This window comes from Nerophis lumbriciformis, linkage group LG10, assembly GCF_033978685.3.
Source record: "Nerophis lumbriciformis linkage group LG10, RoL_Nlum_v2.1, whole genome shotgun sequence".
In the NCBI taxonomy this organism is placed as follows: Eukaryota; Metazoa; Chordata; class Actinopteri; order Syngnathiformes; family Syngnathidae; genus Nerophis; species Nerophis lumbriciformis.
Genome location: NC_084557.2, coordinates 52,748,886 through 52,775,691, shown reverse-complemented (window position 1 = coordinate 52,775,691; position 26,806 = coordinate 52,748,886). Strand labels below are relative to the sequence as shown.

The 26,806-nt window shown below is 39.2% G+C and overlaps 2 protein-coding genes across 5 annotated transcripts in view; one reads left to right on the top strand and one right to left on the bottom strand.

The window, feature by feature from the left end:
- Nucleotides 1-3,770, top strand: part of wash1 (WAS protein family homolog 1) — a 47,409-nt gene extending 43,639 nt beyond the window's left edge. The window contains exons 10-11 of one of the 2 annotated variants that reach the window (XM_061969402.1): nt 3,301-3,369; nt 3,462-3,770. In XM_061969402.1, coding sequence (XP_061825386.1) covers nt 3,301-3,369; nt 3,462-3,607 — 215 coding nt within the window. In that variant the 3' untranslated portion in view covers nt 3,608-3,770. Of the gene's footprint in view, nt 1-3,297; nt 3,370-3,461 lie in introns of both variants that reach the window. The other variant, XM_061969401.1, reaches the window with a different exon arrangement.
- A 37-nt stretch (nt 3,771-3,807) lies between these two features.
- ddx11 (DEAD/H (Asp-Glu-Ala-Asp/His) box helicase 11) overlaps nt 3,808-26,806 on the bottom strand; it is a 78,888-nt gene continuing 55,889 nt past the window's right edge. For 2 of the 3 annotated variants that reach the window (XM_061969398.1, XM_061969399.1), the window contains exons 23-28: nt 22,447-22,515; nt 22,258-22,358; nt 21,299-21,399; nt 12,531-12,606; nt 12,297-12,451; nt 3,808-3,992 (exon numbers count right to left, since the gene is read on the bottom strand). In XM_061969398.1, the coding sequence (XP_061825382.1) occupies nt 3,808-3,992; nt 12,297-12,451; nt 12,531-12,606; nt 21,299-21,399; nt 22,258-22,358; nt 22,447-22,515 (687 nt within the window). The remainder of the gene's footprint in view (nt 3,993-12,296; nt 12,452-12,530; nt 12,607-21,298; nt 21,400-22,257; nt 22,359-22,446; nt 22,516-26,806) is intronic. The other variant, XM_061969400.1, reaches the window with a different exon arrangement.

Here is a 26,806-nt window from a genome sequence, read left to right as displayed (position 1 = left end):
CAAAGCTTCAACAATTACTTTCCTCAGTTCCCAATCGTGTATTGAGTGTTGTTAAAAGAAAAGGTGATGTAACACAGTGGTGAACATGCCCTTTCCCAACTACTTTGAAATTCTAAGTTAATTATTCTTTGCAAAAAAAAATAAAGTTTATGAGTTTGAACATCAACTATGTTGTCTTTGTAGCATATTCAACGGAATATGGCTTGAAAAGGATTTGCAAATCATTGTATTCCGTTTATATTTACATCTAACACAATTTCCCAACTCATATGGAAACAGGGTATGTATATATATATATATATATATATATATATATATGTGTGTATATATGTATGTGTATATATATATATATGTGTGTGTGTGTGTGTGTATATATATATATATATGTGTGTGTATATACACATATATATGTATATACAGTATATGTATATATATATATATATATATGTATATGTATATATACAGTATATGTAATAGTGATGGGTCCGGCAACACCGATGCATCGGCGCATGCGTGGAGCTCATAGAGCAAAACCCTGTGTCGGTGCGCGTACCGCTTTTAGAAAGTCACGTGACCGATCATGAGCTGTTTTGGTCACGTGACCGATACGCCAACTGTGTCGCACTGAAAACTCAAATAGAATTTGAAAATCCAAGAAAATGTTTTAAAGACTTGGTCTTCATTTGGAATAAGCGGTAGAAAATGGATGGATGGATGGGTCTTCACTTGTTTAAATAAATTCATTTATTTTTTTACTTTGCTTCTTATTACTTTTAGAAATACAATTTTAGAGAAAAAATACAACCTTAAAAATGATTTTAGGATTTTTAAACAAATATACCTTTTTACCTTTTAAATTTCTTCCTCTTCTTTCCTGACAATTTAAATCAATGTTCAAGTAAAAAAATATGTTTTATTATTGTAAAGAATAATAAATATTTTAGCTTCTGGTTTTTCGACGAAGAATATTTGTGAAATATTTCTTCAAACTTACTATGATTAAAATTCAAAAAAATTATTCTGGCAAATCTAGAAAATCTGTAGAATCAAATTTAAATCTTATTTCAAAGTATTTTGAATTTCTTTTAAAATTTTTGTTCTGGAAAATCTAGAAGAAATGCTGATTTGTCTTTGTTAGAAATATAGCTTGGTCCAATTTGTTAAATATTCTAACAAAGTGCAGATTGGATTTTAACCAATTTAAAACATGTCATCAAAATTCTAAAATGTATCTTAATCAGGAAAAATTACTAATGATGTTCCATAAATTCTTTTTTTTATTTTTTCAAAAAGATTCAAATAAGCTAGTTTTTCTCTTCTTTTTGTCGGTTGAATTTTGAATTATAAAGAGTCGAAACTATGTTTCAAAATTTTATTTTAAATTTTTTCTTGTTTTCTCCTCTTTTAAACCGTTCAATTAAGTGTTTTTTTCATCATTTATTCTCTACAAAAAAACCTTCCGTAAAAGGAAAAAAAAATGTACGACGGAATGACAGACAGAAATACCCATTTTTTTATATATATAAATGTATTTATTTAGCTATTCTTGTTTAAATCACACTTACGTGTAACTTACAAATGACAATATATTTATTTATTTAAGTGTGTATCAAACTGGTAGCCCTTCGCATTAATCAGTACCCAAGAAGTAGTTTTTGGTTTCAAAAAGGTTGGTGACCCCTGTACTAGGGCATCAAATCAGTGTCAGTTGAGTCGGTCCATAGGTTGCCTGTAGGGATTTTTAATGTCCAGCAGATGTCAGTATTTAGTGACACAGTATCGACACAGTATCAATACAGTTTTGCAATGTGTCAAAACGCTTCATGACGCCTCATCAACCCATCACTAATATGTACATATGTCTATTATATATATATATATATGTGTGTATGTATATATATATATATATTGTTTTTAATTATTTTCATTACTTATTGTAAAGTGTTTTTCGTCAAGCACTTCTAAATAAAATTTATTATTTTCATTGTTATTATAAAACACAAAATGCTTTCTTTTTTGTCAAAGTTACTCAAATAATGATAATAAAAAAAACACATTTGAAATAAATGCATATGGAAATCCAAGATGCAGATGAAAACAAACATTTACCGTATTTTCCGCACCATAAGGCGCCCTGGGTTATAAGCCGCGCCTTCAATGAACGGCATATTTCAAAACTTTGTCCACCTATAAGCCGCCCCGTGTTGTAAGCCGCATCTAACTGCGCTAAAGGAATGTCAAAAAAACAGTCAGATAGGTCAGTCAAACTTTAATAATATATTAAAAACCAGCGTGATGTGGGCGCGCATGGAGTCGTATATCAACATGGACGGAGCTGCGTGAAAAAAGCCACCCGGCCTCTTCGCGTAAACTTCCCTTAACCACTCGCTCATCTTTTCTTCATCCATCCATCCCTTCGAGTTAGCTTTTATGATGACGCCGGCTGGAAAGGTCTCTTTTGGCAAGGTCTTCCTTTTGAATATCACCATGGGTGGAAGTTTCTGGCCATTAGCATGGCAAGCTAGAACCACAGTGAAGGATGACTTCTCATTCCCTGTGGTGCGAATATTCACCGTACGTGCTCCCGTTGTATCCACAGTGCGGTTCACAGGAATATCAAAAGTCAGTGGAACCTCGTCCATGTTGATAATGTTCTCTGGCCGGATCTTTTTTTCAGCTATCTTGTTTTTACAATATGCACGGAAAGTAGCCAGCTTTTCTTGAAAGTCTTTAGGCAGTTGCTGTGAAATAGTAGTCCGTGTGCGGATGGAGAGATTGCGTCTTTTCATGAACCGGAAACCTGTCGCTTAGTAGGAGCTATTTTGTGGTCTTTACAGATGTAAACACACAAAGGAAATGAAACGTAATATCCGCGCGCTTCTTCTTCTTCTACGCGGGCGGGTGGTTGCTTACAGTAGAAGAAGAAGCGCTTCCTGTTCTATGGGGGCGGGTGCTTACCTTGGCGGTTGCTTGCGTAGAAGAAGAAGCACTTCCTCTTCTACGGGGAAAAAAGATGGCGGCTGTTTACCGTAGTTGCGAGACCGAAACTTTATGAAAATGAATCTTAATATTAATCCATATATAAAGCGCACCGGGTTATAAGGCGCACTGTCAGCTTTTGAGAAAATTTGTGGTTTTTAGGTGCGCCTTATAGTGCGGAAAATACGGTAATACAAAATGTAAAATGTGGATGACAACATTTTATTTATCCTCTGGCAAAACAACACATTCCCTTTTGTTGGGTAGAAAAAGCTGTGAAATAAACCGTGCTTATTATTATTATTTGTGATGTCACAGCAGCCGGAGCAGCGTCAAGCGGCAGCGACTTCATGTCAGATCTTTTCAACAAGTTGGCCATGCGCAGGAAAGGTAATCAATAATAAACGGCGCTCAGATGCTGCATGGATGTCAAGGAGAAGTGCACAAGGTTAAGGATGTTTTATGGCTTTTTTTTTTTTTAGGTATTTCTGGCAAGGTTCCCACAGGCGGTGAGTCAACGGACGCTCCCGGCGGAGCCGGCGGCGGTGCCTTCGCCAGGATGTCCGACGTCATCCCGCCACTGCCCGCCCCTCACGCCGCAACAGACGACGACGACTGGGAGGTGTGAGGCTGCGGTCAGCCAACCATTTTCATGCACTGACAATAAAAATGAGAAGTTTTTGATAACGCCGTGCTGGTGAATGTACCCGACTAAGAAGTATTAAGTAGCACTTGATTGTAAAATGGCAGTGAATCGTTATTCTCTTCAATGAACCTTGCATTACGTAACACTTTTGTCTCTGCGATCATTCATTTCAACAAGCGGCGTTAGAAAATGTAACTTGTCCGAGACACTCTACGGACAAAAGTACTGGGACGTGTCTGGTTTGACCTCACTAACGTCTTCAACATCATTGATAAACAGAACATATTCTCATTGCTGGTAAATCCGCCAGCGGGTTGTAGAATATCCGATCTCGTCACATTTGCAGCTGCTTCTTCTCCACAAAGAACTGCAAGAGGGAAAACAACGGATGACGTCGTCAGAGTCCACAATGAAAGACCATTAACTAGTGATGGGTCCGGCAACACCGATGCATCGGCGCATGCGTCGAGCTCATAGAGCAAAACCCTGTGTCGGTGCGCGTACCGCTTTTAGAAAGTCACGTGACCGATCATGAGCTGTTTTGGTCACGTGACCGATACGCCAACTGTGTCGCCTCCTCTGTGCCCTGTGAGCGGCTCTTTTCTACAGCCGGAGAAATAATAACTAAGAAGAGAAATCGTCTAAAATGTAATACGTCGGAAAAACTTTTTTTTTTTTTATAAAAATGTGTAAAAAAATAATATTAAAAAAATTCCCAGTCCACAATCATCCACAACACGTTCTCTTAGATTTCCATGTTATGATACATGTTCACATTATTTATTGACTGTATCTAAAAAAGATACAAATATATTTTTATTTAAATGAAGATATGAAATAATCCTAAATGAAATACAATGACTTGGTTTATATTATTGTATATACTAGGGCAGGGGTCACCAACGCGGTGCCCGCGGTCACCAGGTAGCCCGTAAGGACCAGATCAGTCGCCCGCTGGCCTGTTCTAAAAATAGCTCAAAGAGCAGCACTTACCAGTGAGCTGCCTCTATTTTTTTAATTGTATTTATTTACTAGCAAGCTGGTCTCGCTTTGCTCGACATTTTTAATTCTAAAAGAGACAAAACTCAAATAGAATTTGAAAATCCAAGAAAATATTTGAAAGACTTGGTCTTCACTTGGAATAAGCGGTAGAAAATGGATGGATGGATGGGTCTTCACTTGTTTAAATAAATTCATTTATTTTTTTACTTTGCTTCTTATTACTTTTAGAAATACAATTTTAGAGAAAAAATACAACCTTAAAAATGATTTTAGGATTTTTAAACAAATATACCTTTTTACCTTTTAAATTTCTTCCTCTTCTTTCCTGACAATTTAAATCAATGTTCAGGTAATTGTTTTTTTTTTTTTATTGTAAAGAATAATAAATATTTTAGCTTCTGTTTTTTCGACGAAGAATATTTGTGAAATATTTCTTCAAACTTACTATGATTAAAATTCAAAACAATTATTCTGGCAAATCTAGAAAATCTGTAGAATCAAATTTAAATCTTATTTCAAAGTATTTTGAATTTATTTAAAAAAATTTGTTCTGGAAAATCTAGAAGAAATACTGATTTGTCTTTGTTAGAAATATAGCTTGGTCCAATTTGTTAAATATTCTAACAAAGTGCAGATTGGATTTTAACCAATTTAAAACATGTCATCAAAATTCTAAAATGTATCTTAATCAGGAAAAATGACTAATGATGTTCCATAAATTCTTTTTTTTATTTTTTCAAAAAGATTCAAATGAGCTAGTTTTTCTCTTCTTTTTGTCGGTAGAATTTTGAATTTTAAAGAGTCGAAATTGAAGATAAACTATGTTTCAAAATTTTATTTTAATTTTTTTCGTGTTTTCTCCTCTTTTAAACCGTTCAATTAAGTGTTTTTTTCATCATTTATTCTCTAGAAAAAACCTTCCGTAAAAGGAAAAAAAAATGTACGACGGAATGACAGACAGAAATACCCATTTTTTTTATATATATAAATGTATTTATTTAGCTATTCTTGTTTAAATCACACTTACGTGTAACTTACAAATGACAATATATTTATTTATTTAAGTGTGTATCAAACTGGTAGCCCTTGGCATTAATCAGTACCCAAGAAGTAGTTTTTGGTTTCAAAAAGGTTGGTGACCCCTGTACTAGGGCATCAAATCAGTGTCAGTTGAGTCGGTCCATAGGTTGCCTGTAGGGATTTTTAATGTCCAGCAGATGTCAGTATTTAGTGACACAGTATCGACACAGTATCAATACAGTTTTGCAATGTGTCGAAACGCTTCATGACGCCTCATCAACCCATCACTACCAGTAACTCTTGTGGAATGTTCATATTGTTGTTACTCAGCCAGCGTTGCATTTTGTGGCTTTTAATGCCTCACAAACACTTTTATGTTCAAATGTTAGGGGTGTAAAGGTACACAAAAATTTCGGTTCGGTACATACCTCGGTTTAGAGGTCACGGTTCGGTTCATTTTCGGTACAGTAAGAAAACAACAAAATATACATTTATGGGTTATTTATTTACCAAATTTGCAAAATCTTCCACCAAAAATATTTTTCTTAGTGTAATATTTGATGTGAAGTAATGGGAACCTTGGATAGGTCAATAATTCATAATACATACCTGCCAACTTTTGAAATCAGAAAAACCTAGTAGCCAGGGTCCAGGGTCCAAGGGCCCCGGTAGGTCCAGGACAAAGTCCTGGTGGAGGGTTCAGGGCTTCGCCCCCCGACGCAAAATGATTATTAGCATTCAGACAGGTTAAAATGTTGCTAAAACCATCACTTTTCTATCAGTCACAGTGACTTTTCAAAACAAAAATATTACAGCAAAAATCATATGGGTTGATTGACATGTTTATTCTGTAAGCTAACTTCAATAGTTTGAAATTATTTTGACAGTTAATGCCAGTTATCCTGTCAACCTTTCACAAGACTTCAATTTGTTAATTGAAAGTATAAACAGTATAAACACTTTTTACAGTAAACAAATGGTAAAACAGTACTAAACAATTCCATTAAAAAAAAAATTGGTGTCATTATTAACTTTCTGTCCAAGCTTGTATAATCTACTGCCTTGTTCAATTGTAAAAAATATTCTGTGCCTAAAATTCACATTTCTATCACAATTATCATACTGTAAACATGGTAAGCTAACTTCATTAAAATTAATAGTCCTGTCAATAGCATGGAATTACAATTCAAATGTAGTTTTTTTGTAAGCCTTTCCAAAAAATTCAAAATATGAAAAATTAATGAAAATTAATTTAAGCCATCAGACACTTGAAAAGTGGCACATCACATCTCTAATGTAATCATTTGAACTTTTCAACAGAAATAGCACTGCAAAAATATTAAGGACATACTTCTGTATTTTGGTAGTTATGCTGTCAACATTTAACAAGATTTCTTCAACTTGGACTTGAAAGCATAAATAGTATAAACACTTTTAACAGTATAACAGTACTAAACAATTCCAATAGATAATATTGGTGTCAATACCTTTTTGTGGCTAAAATCCAAATTTATTCTATCAGATTGGTCATACTGCAAAAATGATATGGTAACTTTATGATAAGTTTACTTGAAGTGGCATAAAACACTGAAAGTGATTGTTCCTATAACCCCTTCGTTTTAAATGTTTTATGCCACTTCAAGTTGTCAAAGACGTGCTGTGAAATACAGCCGACAGGATTGCGCACCAAACACGAAGCAAGGCCAAAGCGCATGCATGGTGCAGGAGAACAAAGACTTCTTTCATTTAAGGTTTGTGATAAACCATCAAACTCATTCGTTAAAAGGACTCTATAGTAATATAAAGTGAGTTTTTCTGGACATTATCATGCAAGAAAAGTTTATTTTTGGGACCGCGATCACCGCGTAATGATTTTTAAAGGTTGCATTACAAACATTTAACTGTCCCATGTGATCAGCCAGTGCGATTGGAAGTCCATGCTCAATTATTGCCTCCGTAAATAAAACTTCGGCATTTATCACATCCAAAGAATCTGTTTGGGCGACGAAAAACGTTGAAAGTTTTCCACTTGTATCGCTAGCAACGGCATTAGACTTGTGTTTTTTTGTCCCGACGTGGTCTTTTAAATCGCTAATTCCTCCGTGTCCGATCGAAAAATCTTGTCTGCACAAGGTGCAATTCGCGTAGTTTTCACCCTTTTTTTTTTTAATGAATGAAAAAACGTATTTTTTATCACTGCAACCGTAACCCGGAATAGGTTGATGAAAACCGTACGAATTACGGGAAAACCGGAGTAGTTGGCAGGTATGATAATAACATTGATTTTGATTCTATATTATGTTTTGAGCAATGACAGTTTGAAAGAAAAAAAAAAACAGCTTTGTTTTATTAGTCAACATTGCAACTTTTTCTAAATTACATTTCACCTTTAAGCTTTTTTATTTCACTTTTTGTTTATTTTAATAGTATTTTTAGAATGTGCCGTGGGCCTTTAAAACATTACCGGTAGCTGTGGGCCGCAAATGGCCTCCGGGGCACACTTTTGACACCCCTGCTATAGATAATAAAAAATTAAATCTATGAATAAAAAGCAGAGCCTGGCGACGCATGCGCGTTTATCATAACTCTCTCTCTCTCTCTCTCTCTGTCTCTGCCCCTCCCTCACCAATGCTGCTGTTTGTTTTGTTTTCAACCCCTTCTTAACCCTGAACGTACATTGAAAATACACGCAACCCTAACTCAAAATGCCAGACATTTGAGGCATTTAAGAAACTCCGCCCTGACAGCTCAGCAAAAGAGGACATGTCCGGTGAAAAGAGGACGTATGGTCAGTCTATCCTAGCCCGTTAGCTGCTAGCAGGGGCGCCGCTAGGGATTTTGGGCCCCATGAAAAGCATCTTTACAGGGCCCCCAACACTGTCATTATTTTTTCTGTATTATAATTTCATCATCATAAGGGGCCTCTCTGGGCCCCCCTCCATCATGGGCCCCTAGAATCCGTCTCCTTTACCCCCCCTTTTCGGCGCCCCTGATGACGATCCTCCTGGTAGGGGTGTATCCCTTTATGGAGGATGCCTGTGCGTGACTTAGTTTAACGTGGGGAGACTGGTGCACAGACAGTCACCACATGATCCTTGACAGAATCGGGCCAGGGTCCAGTGGCATGGAGTCTAAGACGACTGTGGACCCTTTTCTGCTGCAGCCTTCTTCCGCCATTGCAGCCGTTGTGGTAGTTCTTAAATCTACCGTCTTTCGCCTGCTCCGCCGTTGAGGTCTTCACCGTATCCCTGGCTAGGAGGCAGTCAGGTAACACTGTCATTGTTTTTTCTGTATTATAATTTCATCATCATTAGGGGCCTCTCTGGGCCCCCCTCCATCATGGGCCCCTAGAATCCGTCTCCTTTACCCCCCCTTTTCGGTGCCCCTGGCTGCTAGCATGCCGTGTGTTGTGCCTCGGTGTGCATTGTTTACACAACGTGCGTTACGCTACTTAATATGTCCGTGTGGAAACTCGTTCGGTACACCTCCGAACCGAACCGGAACCCCCCATACCGAAACGGTTCAATACAAATACACGTACCGTTACACCCCTATTAAAATACTAAACAGATGTTTACCTTATCCCAATAAACATGTGTTCAGTATTTGAACATAAAAGTGTTTGATTGTGAGGCATTAAAAGCCACAAAATGCCACGGGTCCATCAGACCCACAAACGCTGGCTGAGTAACAACAATATGAACGTTGCGCGGAAAATTTCTCTGCATCCCACAGGGATTCTTCTTTTGTGTTTCTGCACCTGCGGTTCCCACACAAGGTTGCAATATTGTTTGTCAACACTGTCTGCTCTCATTTTCTCGCACATTTGACCCTCTGATGTTCTGTGTGCCTACACTCTGTCCTCCTCCTGTCTAGGCCTGCTGTGTGTGTGTGTGTGTGTGTGTGTGTGTGCATGCAGGTGTGTTTGTGTATGTATTAATTTCACAATGCACACTAGATGTAGCATATACAATTATCATTATACAGTTATATTTGTGTGTGTGTGTGTGTGTGTGTGTGTGTGTGTGTGTGTGTGTGTGTGTGTGCGCGCGCGGGTGAGACAAAATAATCACTTGACTATGCTTATTATTTTCCCATATTAATACGTCTAATTAATAATAAAATCCCCAGGTGTGGTAACTGACATAAAAAGTTAACAAATGTTTTAATGTATATTTTTTATATATACTGTACCCTCAAATATGTATTTTTAATAAAAATTAAAGTGTAATACTTTTTTCATTTAAAAGATCACACTATTTTTAACATTTGCAAAAGTTGTATGATTAGGTGTGTGTGTGTGTGTGTGTGTGTGTGTGTGTGTGTGTGTGTGTGTGTGTGTGTGTGTGTGTGGGTGAGACAAAATAGTCCCTTGACTATGCTTATTATTTTTCCCATATTAATACTAATATTCCCATATTAATAATAATATTAATGGTCTAATTAATAATAAAATCCTCAGGTGTGGTAACTGACATAAGAATTTAACACATTTTTTAATGTATATTTTTTTATATATACTGTACCCTCAAATATGTATTTCTAATAAAAATTAAAGTGTAATACTTTTTTTTATATAAAAGATCACACTATTTTTAACATTTGCAAAAGTTGTATGATTAGGTGCGTGTGTGTGTGTGTGTGTGTGTGTGTGTGTGTGTGTGTGTGTGTGAAACAAAATAGTCACTTGACTATGCTTATTATTTTCCCATGTTAATACTAATATTCCCATATTAATAATAATATTAATGGTCTAATTAATAATAAAATCCTCAGGTGTGGTAACTGACATGATAAGAATTTAACACATTTTTTTAATGTATATTTTTTTATATATACTGTACCCTCAAATATGTATTTTTAATACAAATTAAAGTGTAATACTTTTTTTTATACAAAATATCACACTATTTTCAACATTTGCAACAGTTGTATGATTAGGTGTGTGTGTGTGTGTGTGTGTGTGTGTGTGTGTGTGTGTGTGTGTGTGTGTGTGTGTGTGAGACAAAATAGTCCCTTGACTATGCTTATTATTTTCCCATATTAATACTAATATTCCCATATTAATAATAATATTAATGGTCTAATTAATAATAAAATCCCCAGGTGTGGTAACTGACATAAGAATTTAACAAATGTTTTAATGTATATTATTTATATATACTGTACCCTCAAATATGTATTTTTAATAAAAATTAAAGTGTAATACTTTTTTTTCATTTAAAATATCACACTATTTTTAACATTTGCAAAAGTTGTATGTGTGTGTTTGTGTATGTATTAATTTCACAATGCACACTTGATGTAGCATATACAATTATCATTATACAGTTATATTTGTGTGCGTGTGTGTGTGTGTGTGTGTGTGTGTGTGTGTGTGTGTGTGTGTGTGTGTGTGTGTGTGTGTGTGTGTGTGTGTGTGTGTGTGTATGTGTGTGTGTGCGCGCGGGTGAGACAAAATAGTCACTTGACTATGCTTATTATTTTCCCATATTAATACGTCTAATTAGTAATAAAATCCCCAGGTGTGGTAACTGACATAAGAATTTAACACATTTTTTAATGTATATTTTTTATATATACTGTACCCTCAAATATGTATTTTTAATAAAAATTAAAGTGTAATACTTTTTTTCATTTAAAAGATCACACTATTTTTAACATTTGCAAAAGTTGTATGATTAGGTGTGTGTGTGTGTGTGTGTGTGTGTGTGTGTGTGTGTGTGTGTGTGGGTGAGACAAAATAGTCACTTGACTATGCTTATTCTTTTCCCATATTAATACTAATATTCCCATATTAATAATAATATTAATGGTCTAATTAATAATAAAATCCTCAGGTGTGGTAACTGACATGATAAGAATTTAACACATTTTTTTAATGTATATTTTTTATATATACTGTACCCTCAAATATGTATTTTTAATAAAAATTAAAGTGTAATACTTTTTTTTATACAAAATATCACACTATTTTTAACATTTGCAACAGTTGTATGATTAGGTGTGTGTGTGTGTGTGTGTGTGTTACACAGAACATCAATTTCCACACTTCTATAAGCCATCTTATATGTAATAGGGGGGTGTATGGTGTGTGGTCATTAAATATGTATTCTGATATATGTTCTTCACAGAAAATGAGCCAAAGTCAGTGAGTCTCAGTTTGAAAAATTAATTAATTGTTTTCCTTTTAATAAAAAATGAAGAATAATCTCCCTTTTATTTATTAGTATTATTTTATTCTATTTTTTATTTTATTATATATTATTATTATTATTATCAATTTTTATTTTATTTTATTATTATATATATATTTTATTATTATATATATATTTTTTTTTAATATATATCTGTCTGTCTCTGGCCTCGTATGTGTGTGTGTGTGTGAGAATGTGTCTGTCTTTGTCATCTTACTTGTTACATAATTGTGCCATTTGTCCCTCGTTAGTGGGACCTGAGCGGGGTGGGAGGGTGGGTGGGTGGTTTGGGTTTTAAGGGAAAGGGTGTGAATCATTTACTGACTTTAAAATTGTACTGTTTTGACTTGCACTTTTTTCTGTCTATTTGAAAATGCCAATAAAAAAAGTTGGGGAAAAATGAAAACGGGTCCCACGGACCCGAACACCACACAAGGGTTGGCGCTCCTCACCTTGCGTAAGGCGGCGAAGGCGGGCCCGAAGCTTTGGTGCGTGCTGGTGCGGGTTCTGATCCACGCCGGAAGTTTGGAGAGCGTGGCGGGGCGAGAGTATCGCCTGTCGCACAGCACTATGGAGGAGTAGTCGCCACGGTGACGGATGGCTCGACCTTTGGGACAGGTAAAGCAAACTCACTTGGACTGGAACGACCATTGGATCCACACAGTAGTGACAGACGTCTAGAATACCGATTGATTGATTGACAGCCTTCATGCAGAGGTTTTCTATTAATGCTTGGCCAGGGCTCCTCCCTCCGCTGTGGGGCTGCAACAAAAAGAGTGACCTATGAATCATGTCGTCTTTTCTGACTTGTTGGAATACTTGTGTTGAACAATGCCAAAGTGTCAAATTATACGGTTTGTGAGGTCGCATGCAGTTTAGTAGTGATGGGTCCGGCAACACCGATGCATCGGCGCATGCGTCGAGCTCATAGAGCAAAACCCTGTGTCGGTGCGCGTACCGCTTTTAGAAAGTCACGTGACCGATCATGAGCTGTTTTGGTCACGTGACCGATACGCCAACTGTGTCGCACTGACGCCTCCTCTGTGCCCTGTGAGCGGCTCTTTTCTACAGCCGGAGAAATAATAACTAAGAAGAGAAATCGTCTAAAATGTAATACGTCGGAATTTTTCTTTTTTTTTTTTAAATAAAAATGTGTAAAAAAATTACATTAAAACAATTCCCAGTCCACAATCATCCACAACACGTTCTCTTAGATTTCCATGTTATGATACATGTTCACATTATTTATTGACTGTATCTAAAAAAGATACAAATATATTTTTATTTAAATGAAGATATGAAATAATCCTAAATGAAATACAATGACTTGGTTTATATTATTGTATATACTAGGGCAGGGGTCACCAACGCGGTGCCCGCGGTCACCAGGTAGCCCGTAAGGACCAGATCAGTCGCCCGCTGGCCTGTTCTAAAAATAGCTCAAAGAGCAGCACTTACCAGTGAGCTGCCTCTATTTTTTAAATTGTATTTATTTACTAGCAAGCTGGTCTCGCTTTGCTCGACATTTTTAATTCTAAAAGAGACAAAACTCAAATAGAATTTGAAAATCCAAGAAAATATTTTAAAGACTTGGTCTTCACTTGGAATAAGCGGTAGAAAATGGATGGATGGATGGGTCTTCACTTGTTTAAATAAATTCATTTATTTTTTACTTTGCTTCTTATTACTTTTAGAAATACAATTTTAGAGAAAAAATACAACCTTAAAAATGATTTTAGGATTTTTAAACAAATATACCTTTTTACCTTTTATATTTCTTCCTCTTCTTTCCTGACAATTTAAATCAATGTTCAAGTAAAACAATTTTTTATTATTATTGTAAAGAATAATAAATATTTTAGCTTCTGGTTTTTCGACGAAGAATATTTGTGAAATATTTCTTCAAACTTACTATGATTAAAATTCAAAACAATTATTCTGGCAAATCTAGAAAATCTGTAGAATCAAATTTAAATCTTATTTCAAAGTATTTTGAATTTCTTTTTAAAATTTTTGTTCTGGAAAATCTAGAAGAAATACTGATTTGTCTTTGTTAGAAATATAGCTTGGTCCAATTTGTTAAATATTCTAACAAAGTGCAGATTGGATTTTAACCAATTTAAAACATGTCATCAAAATTCTAAAATGTATCTTAATCAGGAAAAATTACTAATGATGTTCCATAAATTATTTTTTTAATTTTTTCAAAAAGCATCAAATGAGCTAGTTTTTCTCTTCTTTTTTGTCGGTTGAATTTTGAATTTTAAAGAGTCGAAATTGAAGATAAACTATGTTTCAAAATTTTATTTTAAATTTTTTCGTGTTTTCTCCTCTTTTAAACCGTTCAATTAAGTGTTTTTTTCATCATTTATTCTCTACAAAAAACCTTCTGTAAAAGGAAAAAAAATGTATGACGGAATGACAGACAGAAATACCCATTTTTTTATATATACAAAAATGTATTTATTTAGCTATTCTTGTTTAAATCACACTTACGTGTAACTTACAAATGACAATATATTTATTTATTTAGGTGTGTATCAAACTGGTAGCCCTTCGCATTAATCAGTACCCAAGAAGTAGTTTTTGGTTTCAAAAAGGTTGGTGACCCCTGTACTAGGGCATCAAATCAGTGTCAGTTGAGTCGGTCCATAGGTTGCCTGTAGGGATTTTTAATGTCCAGCAGATGTCAGTATTTAGTGACACAGTATCAATACAGTTTTGCAATGTGTCGAAACGCTTCATGACGCCTCATCAACCCATCACTACAGTTTAGGATGCCTTTTTTTTTAATTTTTTTTTTTAGGTCTGGCTAGATTGTGATGTCACAGCAAGGTGGATGTACTTATTTGGACATTTAGTAAAGCTCTCAGACAGAGGGGAGGAACTTCTCCCTCTGTCTGAGAGACTATGAGGAAACAAAAAAAAGTTAGGATAAAGTATTTGTGGAGGGGGGGGCGTGGCCTGCGGGCCTGCCGCGGAACGGGTTGCGCCAGGACCGGCCTCGAAGAAAGCGACAGGTGCGTAGATGGCCCAGGTGGGCCTTGTTATCTAATCACCTGCACTGCAAAAAGTCAGTGCTCAAAAACAAGAAAAAAAAAAAAAGAGTTGTATTTTATTTGAAGTAAGCAAAATGATCTGCCAATAGAACAAGAAGGTTTGGCTTGTCAAGACTTTCCAAAGGGCCCGCATATTTGGCAGGTACTAGTCCCAAGTGTCCCTATACTTTTGTCCAGTTTTCGTCATAAGGGGCCATAATACTTTTGTCTAGTGTAAGTGCCCCAATACTTTTGTCCATTGTTAGTCCTTAGTGTCCCAATACTTTTGTCCAGTGTTAGTCGTAAGTGTCCCAATACTTTTGTCCATTTTTTGTCCTAAGTGTCCCAATACTTTTGTCCAGTGGTAGTCTGAAGAGTCCCAAGACTTTTGTCTAGTGTACCTACCTAGTCTGCATTGTGTGGGCACGCTGGTGCTTCCTGCTTTTAAGCAGCCATCTTGAAAAAACATCAGCGCAGCAGCATCAGCGCAGCGGTTATTTGAAGGGTCATAAAATCAAAACCGGAGCAGGTATCAATACTCTTTCGCCAACTTTTAATCAGAAGGGTTCAATCTCTCTCCTGTGTTAGTTTGAAGCCGAAACAACAAACGCGCTCAGAGGAGATAATGTTTGAAGAAAGGTGACCGGTTTTTACAAAAATTTTGTTTTGAAGGGGGAATAGCAAACTTCCTGTTGATTTTTGCTGGGGGTTGTCAATTTATGAAATGTAGGTCTAAGTGAGACCAACATAGAGGTTTTTGTTTAATGTCTCTCCGACCCTCCCAGTGGGAGTTACAGGCAGTTTTGTCATTTTTTTCTCCCGAGGAGCAGTTTTTTCTGCGTTTTATTCAAAAATTGCGCTAGAGCGCAATTTTTAGATTTGGGTTTAGGTTTTTTTATTAGATCGCAATTTTTGCCAGTCCTGATGTGTGTGTTCAGTTCGGTGAGTTTTGAAGCATTTTAAGGGGGTCCAATTACAGCTCAAAGAGGCAAAAGTGACTGTTTTTAGCACATTTTTGTCTTGAAGGGGGAATTGCCAACTTCCTGTTGATTTCTGCCCAAGGATGTACTCTTATGAAATGTAGGTCTAAGTCAGACCTACATAGAGAAGAGTTACAAGCAGGTTTTTTCCTAGGTGGCGCTAGAGCGCAACTTTGAGTTTTGGGGTTCGGTTTTTCATTAAAAGACAATTTTCGCAGGTCCTGATGTGTGGGTCAAATATGGTGAGTTTTGAAGCATGTTAAGTGGGTCAAATTAGTGCTCAAAGAGGCGGCGGGATAATAATAAAACCTTAGAAAAACAATAGGTCCTTATGTCCCATTGCATAAGGACTCCCGTTGGGATTCCTTTTACAATGGGCCATGCGGGCCCTAATTAGCTAACCTCAATGAACCCAAAAATAGCTTAAAATAAGTATATTCTCACTAATAACAAGTGCACTTTTCTTGGTAGAAAAAAAAAGAGACCTTTTTGCTCAATATGTTGAAAAATATTCATAAATGAAGTAAATGCTAGTGCCATTATCTTGACATAATGATATGCGCTCGGCATCATGATTCTTTTTTTTTTCATGCTTGAAATAAGAAATGATGACGTTAAAAAAGTAGTTTTATACTTGTGAGTGTTGATGACACAGCTTTGCAACACTTGATATTCTAGTTTCAAGCATGTTTTACTCAATATAGGTCATCAAATCTCAGCAACAAGCTGTAATATCTTACTGAGATCATTTAGGACCAAAACACTTAAAACAAGTAAAACACTCTAACATAAAATCTGCTTAGTGAGAAGAATTATCTTATCAGACAGAAAATAAGCAAATATCACCCTTATTTGACATATTTCATCTTACTTAGATTTCACTTTTTGCAGTGTGTCGCCTTTATTAGCAGCAGCCGTGATGAGACAAGTAGTTGGAGTTGGAGGTGCTGCTGAGCGGACGCAGAAGAAAAAGACATTTCGCTGAAGCTCTAGACAGCACCGACACTCAACAACGGCACATTATTTGCGGATTATAATTACCGTATTTTCCGCACTATTAGCCGCACCTAAAAACCAAAAATTTACTCAAAAGCTGACAGTGCGGCTTATAACCCGGTGCGCTTTATATATGGATTAATATTAAGATTCATTTTCATAAAATTTCGGTCTCGCAACTACGGTAAACAGCCGCCATCTTTTTTCCCCGTAGAAGAGGAAGTGCTTCTTCTTCTACGCAAGCAACCGCCAAGGTAAGCACCCGCCCCCATAGAACAGGAAGCGCTTCTTCTTCTACTGTAAGCAACCACCCGCCCCCGTAGAAGAAGAAGAAGCGCGCGGATATTACGTTTCATTTCCTTTGTGTGTTTACATCTGTAAAGACCACAAAATGGCTCCTACTAAGCGACAGGTTTCCGGTTCATGAAAAGACGCAATCTCTCCATCCGCACACGGATTACTATTTCACAGCAACTGCCTAAAGACTTTCAAGAAAAGCTGGCTACTTTCCGTGCATATTGTAAAAACAAGATAGCTGAAAAAAAGATCCGGCCAGAGAACATTATCAACATGGACGAGGTTCCACTGACTTTTGATATTCCTGTGAACCGCACTGTGGATACAACGGGAGCACGTACGGTGAATATTCGCACCACAGGGAATGAGAAGTCATCCTTCACTGTGGTTCTAGCTTGCCATGCTAATGGCCAGAAACTTCCACCCATGGTGATATTCAAAAGGAAGACCTTGCCAAAAGAGACCTTTCCAGCCGGCGTCATCATAAAAGCTAACTCGAAGGGATGGATGGATGAAGAAAAGGTGAGCGAGTGGTTAAGGGAAGTTTACGCGAAGAGGCCGGGTGGCTTTTTTCACGCAGCTCCGTCCATGTTGATATACGACTCCATGCGCGCCCACATCACGCTGGTTTTTAATATATTATTAAAGTTTGACTGACCTATCCGACTGTTTTTTTGACATTCCTTTAGCGCAGTTAGATGCGGCTTATAACACGGGGCGGCTTATAGGTGGACAAAGTTTTGAAATATGCCGTTCATTGAAGGCGCGGCTTATAACCCAGGGCGGCTTATGGTGCGGAAAATACGGTACTGTATTTTTCGGAGTATAAGTCGCACCGGCCGAAAATGCATAATAAAGAAGGAAAAAAAACATATAAGTCGCACTAGAGTATAAGTCGCATTTTTTGGGGAAATGTATTTGATAAAAGCCAACAGCAAGAATAGACATTTGAAAGGCAATTTAAAATAAATAAAGAATAGTGAACAACAGGCTGAATAAGTGTACGTTATATGAGGCATAAATAACCAACTGGTATGTTAACGTAACATATTATGGAAAGAGTCATTCAAATAACTATAACATATAGAACATGCTATACGTTTACCAAACAATCTGTCACTCCTAATCGCTAAATCCCATGAAATCTTATACGTCTAGTCTCTTACGTCAATGAGATCAATAATATTATTTGATATTGTACGCTAATGTGTTCATCATTTCACACATAAGTCGCTCCTGAGTATAAGTCGCACCCCCGGCCAAACTATGAAAAAAACTGCCACTTATATAAAATAGGGATGTCCCGATCCAGGTTTTTGCACTTCCGATCCGATACCGATATTGTTTTTGCATTTCTGATCCGATACCGATACCCACCGATACCGATACTGACCGATACTGGCCTATCCGAGCATGTATTAAAGTTTCAAGTTATTTAGCCTACTTAGTTGTCAGAATCATGTTGAAAAGGGTTTTAGCACTCTTGATAACAACTAGCCAGCTGAATTAGGGGAGTTTGAATAATACACAATGGTTGGTAACAAGAAACTGACCTGTTTATTCAAGGATAAACACAAAATAGAGAAAATTATACATGACAAACAGAAATGGCATCATTGAAACTAGGGCTGGGCGATATGGCCTTTTTTTAATATTGCGATATTTTAAGGCCATATTGCGATACACGATATATATCTTGTAGAGATGCGCGGATAGGCAATTATTTCATCCGCAACCGCATCAGAAAGTCGTCAACCATCCGCAATCCACCCGATCTAACATTTGATCAGAACCGCATCCGCCCGCCATCCGCCCGCCATCCGCCCGCCCGTTGTTATATATCTAATATAGACGATGCAAGGCATTAGTGAGGTTATAAAGCTTTTGCCTGTTAAAGAAATGAGACTGATCCAATGCAGCACAGACATTCGCGTGCCACGCTGTCACGACCCAGACGCACACCAGTGCGCAATCATATGGGAGCCGCGCTGAGCGCACCTCCAAGCGCGTCTCGCTGCCGGCGACGGCCGGGTATGGGCCCGACGCTCCAGCGCCATCCATTTTCAGGGCTAGTTGATTCGGCAGGTGGGTTGTTACACACTCCTTAGCGGGTTCCGACTTCCATGGCCACCGTCCTAGCTGCTGTCTGTATCAACCAGGGTGAGCCCCACCCCTTTCGTGAGCGCACTGCGCGCAGAGTGACCCCTGTTATGCGCCCCCGGCAACAGGGGTGGCGGGCAGGTAAGCTGCTTACCTGCTGCGCGTGACGCCGGCCGCGGCGAAGGCGGACGAGGCGGGGTGTCGGTGCGGTGGGCGCGGTGGTGACCCTGGACGTGCGTCGGGCCCTTCTCGCGGATCGCCTCAGCTACGGCTCCCGGTGGGGCCCTCTCGGGGGAAGGGGCCTCGGTCCCGGACCCCGGCGAGGCGTCGGGAGCCTTCTCCGCTCCGTAAAAGTGTCCATCTCTTCTTTTTTTTTCTTCTGTTGTGGCATATGCTGCAGGTGCCTGCTCGTTTTTCGTATGTAGGTAACAACATTTAACTATGTATATATATTTACCAATTGGTTTAACTGCCACCCGCCTGAATCTATTTAAAATCTAATTTTTTTTAAATTTCAACCGCCCGACCCGACCCGACCCGCGGATAAAATCTAATTTTTTTAAATTTCATCCGCCCGATCCGCGGATAATCCGCGGACTCCGCGGTTGTGCCCGCAAACCGCGCATCTCTAATATCTTGATATTTTGCCTTAGCCTTGAATGAACACTTGATGCATATAATCACAGCAGTATGATGATTCTATGTGTTTTGATTGATTGATTGAGACTTTTATTAGTAGGTTGCACAGTGAAGTACATATTCCGTACAATTGACCACTAAATGGTAACACCCCAATAAGTTTTTCAACTTCTTTAAGTCGGGGTCCACTTAAATTGATTCATGATACAGATATATACTATCAGATATATACTATCATCATAATACAGTCATCACACAAGATAATCACATTGAATTATTTACATTATTTATAATCCAGGGTGTGGAGGGTAAGTGTCAAAAAGACAGCCAAAAGAGTTTGATATGAGAATAAATCTAAAGTTAAAATATAGGGTAGAAATGCACCCATTTGCAGGAAATGTAGTCTTGATTTTCAAAATGTTCTTTCAAGGCTTGCATGTCTACATTAAAACATTCTTCTTCATACTGCATTAATATATGCTACTTTTAAACTTTCGTGCAGAGAAGGAAATCACAACTAAAAAAATCACTAATTTTTTCATACGGTGTTGATGTGGAAATGTTTGCCTCAGCATTTTGATGGTGTGGACGTGTGGCACCGAATGGAGATAAGCGTCTCGACAGACGTCACAATATTTGAACAATGATGACGAAAGCTGTTGTCTCTGTCGTGTCCGTGTGTCGAAAATTGTTATGCGCTTATTTTTTTATTTGATTTTGTGCGTGGCATAGATTTGCCGTGCGCAGAGGACGCTTGAGCAGGCGCGCACCTTAGCGGCTGCGCTAGCATCACAGCTAACGTTAGCCATGCCGCTACCTCGGACGTATACGTATGTGACGTATGACGTAACAGTATGTGACGTATGACGTGACAGTATGTGACGTGTGTAAGAAGGTGCACTTGCTGTCTGTGAGAGGGAGACACAGGAAAGAGTGAGAAGAGCCTGTCGTGTAATGCCAGCAGCTAAAAGCAACTGCGTGAGAATTGTGGATGTGTTGGAGGTGTGCTGGAAAATGCGGAACGGAAATTACGGAGCAGCAGAAAAGTGGAATGTATTATTTAAATAGGTGCGTTGGAAAACACGGACCGGAGTTTTTTTTAAACTGGATCTGGATCGGCATTTTCCCATGCCTTGCCGATACGCAATTTTTGGCAAATATCGGCGGCCGATCCGATCCAAATTATCGGATCGGGACATCCCTAATATAAAATACGGTACTGGTTTGCAAAAAATATTTTTAACCTAATTAGGTGAAATGACATCATCTCCCACGGCACACCAGACTGTATCCCACGAAAACACTGATTTAGACCACAAGGAAGTGATTTCAATGTACCGGTAGATTAAAAATATCATAGGTCACCTTTAAAGACACACAAGTAAAAAAAAAAAAACGACAAACCAGCGTTGCGTCTCACCAGGTGTTTGTCCAGGTAAGACATTTTTTCCTGCAGTTCCGGAGATTTTATGTTGGGGTAGGGCATTCCCACCATCACCACACACCTGTGTTACATGTACACAAGACAAGAGGGTCACCTACAACACCACCTGTTCAGGCACTACAACTAGAGATGTCCGATAATATCAGACTGCCGATATTATCGGCCGATAAATGCTTTAAAATGTGATATCGGAAATTATCGGTATCGGTTTCAAAAAGTAAAATGTATGACTTTTTTAAAAGGCCGCTGTGTACACGGACGTAGGGAGAAGTACAGAGCGCCAATAAACCTTAAAGGCACTGCCTTTGCGTTCCGGCTCAGTCACATAATATCTACGGCTTTTCACACACACAAGTGAATGCTATGCATACTTGGTCAACAGCCATACAGGTCGTATAAACAAGTTTAACACTGTTACAAATATGCGCCACACTGTGAACCCACACCAAACAAGAATGACAAACACATTTCGGGAGAACATCCACACCGTAACACAACAGAACAAATACCCAGAAACCCTTGCAGCACTAACTCTTCCGGGTCGCTACAATATACACCCCCCCGCAAACTCCTACCTTCCCCCCCCACCTCAACCTCCTCATGCTCTCTCAGGGAGCGCATGTCCCAAATTCCAAGCTGCTGTTTTGAGGCATGTTAAAAAAAATAATGCACTTTGTGACTTCAATAATAAATATGGCAGTGCCATGTTGGCATTTTTTTCCCCCATAACTTGAGTTGATTTATTTTGGAAAACCTTGTTACATTGTTTAATGCATCACAACAAAATTAGGCATAATAATGTGTTCATTCCACCACTGTGTATATCGGTATCGCTTGATATCGGAATCGGTAATTAAGAGTTGGACAATATCGGTAAAAAAGCCATTATCGGACATCTCTAACTAGAACACAAACGAACCTGCCCAGGTCATCGGAGAAATTAATGCCCTCGCTCATCTTTCCGCCGACGACGGAGAAGAGCAACGCTCCCGTCAGGCCGCCGCCTTGCAGACTACACCTCTGTGAGGAGAAGACAAAAACAAGTCAACCCTGGAGAAGATCGGTACAGGTACAGGTAGATGTGTTTTATCAGCGGTGTTGGTTCTACCTGGATACAACGGGAGAACTCGCCCAGGACCTGCTCCACCTGGTTGGCCTTCTTTGGCTCATGGAAGATCTGAAGAAATCAGGTTGTTTGATTAGAAAAAAAAATAAAATCCTATGACCAGTCTTGAAAGAACAAAAACACTGACGATGGTTTTATTCTGGCAAAGGATTTGCTGTTTAAAGAAAAGTAGTAACGGTGACAGAGGTGGGTAGTCGCTTATTTTGACCAAAACTAATAATAATAATAATAATAATAGATTTTATTTGTAAAAAGCACCTTACATTGAGTAAACAACCTCAAAGTGCTACAGTGTCTAAAAAAAATAAAATAAAAAGATAATAAAAAATAAATATAAATAAAAAGTAGAACAGCCAAATAGCTAAAACTAGTATGCATACATCTAAAAAAAAAGGCTTTTTTTTTTTTTTAAAAGAAGGGTTTTTAAGCCTTTTTTAAAAGCATCCACAGTCTGTGGTGCCCTCAGGTGGTCAGGGAGAGCGTTCCACAGACTGGGAGCGGCGGAGCAGAAAAGCCCGGTCTCCCATTGTTCGTAGCTTTGTCCTCGGAGGTTGGAGGAGGTTAGTCTGTCCGGAGCGGAGGTGGCGTGTGGAGGAGCTCGGATTCAGACTCGGATTTCAGCGGCTTAAGGGATTCAACAGATTACGCATGTATTGAGACGGATGGTTGTAGTGTGGAGGCAGGTAGCGAAAACGAAATTGAAGAAGAAACTGAAGCTATTGAGCCATATCGGTTTGAACCGTATGCAAGCGAAAACGACGAAAACGACACGACAGCCAGCGAGGACGAATTCGGCGATCGCCTTCTAACCAACGATCGGTATGTGTTTGTTTGGCATTAAAGGAAACTAACAACTATGAACTAGGTTTACAGCATATGAAATACATTTGGCAACAACATGCACTTTGAGAGTGCAGACAGCTCAGTTTTCATCAATTAATATATTCTGTAGACATACCCTCATCCGCGCTCTTTTCCTGAAAGCTGATCTGTCCAGTTTTGGAGTTGATGTCAGCAGGCCAGGGAAGCTAGGGTGGATATTCTTCTCTTGATCATCTTCGGTGGCATAAGGGACGGTGTGAGCCGAGACATCCAGGGGGTTTAGCTCGCTCGTCTGCGGGAACAAACTGCCGCCATTGCTTGCCGTGCTACCGAGGTCCTTTGTCCCTGAATTGCTCACACACTCCGGCAGATTTCTTTGACTTTAAGGTTGGAAATGCATCTGCTCTGAGTGTCGCAGGATATCCACACATTCTTGCCATCTCTGTCGTAGCATAGCTTTCGTCGGTAAAGTGTGCGGAACAAACGTCCAATTTCTTGCCACTTTGGCATCTTTGGGCCACTGGTGCAACTTGAATCCGTCCCTGTTGGTGTTGTTACACCCTCCGACAACACACCGACGAGGCATGATGTCTCCAAGGTACGGAAAACAGTCGAAAAAACGGAAGATAACAGAGCTGATTTGACTCGGTGTTTGAGAAAATGGCGGATTGCTTCCCGAGAGCGAATATTAGAAAGGCGTTTAATTCGCCAAAATTCACCCATTTAGAGTTCGGAAATCGGTTAAAAAAATATATGGTCTTTTTTCTGCAACATCAAGGTATATATTGACGCTTACATAGGTCTGGTGATAATGTTCCCCTTTAACACTAGAACAGCCAAATAGCTGAAACTAGTATTCATATATCTAAAAAAAAAAAACGTTTTTTTTTTTTTTAAAGAAGGGTTTTTAAGCCTTTTTTAAAAGCATCCACAGTCTGTGGTGCCCTCAGGTGGTCAGGGAGAGCGTTCCACAGACTGGGAGCGGCGGAGCAGAAAGCCCGGCCTCCCGTTGTTCGTAGCTTTGTCCTCGGAGGTTGGAGGAGGTTAGTCTGTCCGGAGCGGAGGTGTCGTGTGGAGGATTTGGGGGTGAGTAGTTCTTTGAGGTAGAGGGAGGCACTGGTGGGTTAGTAGGGAGGCTTTGAATTCAATCCTGAGTGGAACAGGAAGCCAGTGAAGGGATTTGAGAGTTGGTGTGATATGGTCATATTTCTAAAACTAAACTAAAACTAAAACTATGGCAGTTATCCTTATTACGTTATTGTTGAATGTACTTGTAACAAACGCACCCAAGTTCTCCGGGTAAGGGTCTCTGTTTGTCCCGGTTCTCCACAGGCCAATGGTGAGTCCACAAAAACGGTCAAAAATGAGGATTCCTTCCATGAAGTGGCTCCGTAGCAAAAACACGGTGGCTGCTGACAGGTGCTCCAGGTGGTGAGTGACCTCAATTTACGCTTCCGCCCGGTCTGATAGCACCGGATGCCTTTTATATCCCCACATTTTATTAAGTTACATTTTTCATATTAGCATGATTATTGAATACGCCTGTAACAATCCATAATATTACATAAATGGATGACATAATAAGTATATATATACTTCTTTTCCCAGCTGACCACAAGTTAATTGTGACTGCCAATATTTATTATATATATATATATATATATATACACACTAGAGATGCGCGGATAGGCAATTATTTCATCCGCAACCGCATCAGAAAGTCGTCAACCATCCGCCATCCACCCGTTCTAACATTTAATCAGAACCGCATCCGCCCGCACCCGCCCGTTGTTATATATCTAATATAGACGATGCAAGGCATTAGTGAGGTTATAAAGCTTTTGCCTGTTAAAGAAAGGAGACTGATCCAATGCAGCACAGACATTCACGTGCCACGCTGTCACGACCCAGACGCACACCAGTGCGCAATCATATGGGAGCCGCGCTGAGCGCACCTCCAAGCGCATCTCGCTGCCGGCGACGGCCGGGTATGGGCCCGACGCTCCAGCGCCATCCATTTTCAGGGCTAGTTGATTCGGCAGGTGGGTTGTTGCACACTCCTTAGCGGGTTCCGACTTCCATGGCCACCGTCCTAGCTGCTGTCTATATCAACCAGGGTGAGCCCCACCCCTTTCGTGAGCGCACTGCGCGCGGAGTGACCCCTGTTACGCGCCCCCGGCAACAGGGGTGGCGGGCAGGTAAGCTGCGCGGGCGGAGCGCGCGGAGTGACCCCTGTTACGAGCCCCCGGCCACGGGGGTGGCGGGCAGGTAAGCTGCTTACCTGCTGCGCGTGACGCCGGCCGCGGCGAAGGCGGACGAGGCGGGGTGTCGGTGCGGTGGGCGCGGTGGTGACCCTGGACGTGCGTCGGGCCCTTCTCGCGGATCGCCTCAGCTACGGCTCCCGGTGGGGCCCTCTCGGGGGAAGGGGCCTCGGTCCCGGACCCCGGCGAGGCGTCCCTTCTCCGCTCCGTAAAAGTGTCCATCTCTTTTGTTTTTTTTCTTCTGTTGTGGCATATGCTGCAGGTGCCTGCTCGTTTTTCGTATGTGGGTAACAACATTTAACTATGTATATATATTTCCCAATTGGTTTAACTGCCACCCGCCTGAATCTATTTAAAATCTAATTTTTTTTTATTTCAACCGCCCGACCCGACCCGACCCGCGGATAAAATCTAATTTTTTTTAATTTCATCCGCCCGATCCGCGGATAATCCGCGGACTCCGCGGTTGTGCCCGCAAACCGCGCATCTCTAATACACACATACATAGATGGACCCCTATGGCCATTACATACTTATATACACAATAAAATCTTATAACTAAAATAAACACACCATCGGAAAAAAAAGAAGCTTTTTTAATTTTTTTTTGTGATTTAGTCTTAGTATTATATCAGATTTAACGGCTAAGCTTTTATTGTTTTAAATATTACTTTGTACTGTAGTACTTTGAGATGTATTTAAATGAAAAGTGTATAAAAATTCAATTTATTATTATTATTATTTATTATTTCTGCCGGGTGTTGTGACATCCGACTCTGTTCAGTGATCCTAGAACGCACCATAAAAACACCTCAGTCATTTTTTTCCCTGGCTGTAAAGTAACAGTACTCTTACTCGAGTGTAATGTTGGGCTCCTCGGCCCACCTCCGCTCATCTACAGCAGTGTTTTTCAACCTTTTCTGAGCCAAGGCACATTTTTTCCATTGAAAAAATCTCGAGGCACACCATCCGCAGAAAACATTAAAAAAACTAAACTCAGCAGCCGATATTGACAGTAAAAAGTCCTTCTCGCAATTGTTGGATATGACTTTAAAGCATAACCAAGCATGCATCACTGTAGCTCTTGTCTCAAAGTAGGTGTACTGTCACCACCTGTCACAACACACCCTGACTTATTTGGAGTTTGTTGGTGTTTTCCTGCGTGTAGTGTTTTACTTCTTGTCTTGCTCTCCTATTTTGTTGTTGATTGTCATGTCATGTACGAATGTACTTTGTGGACGCCGTCTGCTGTTCCACAC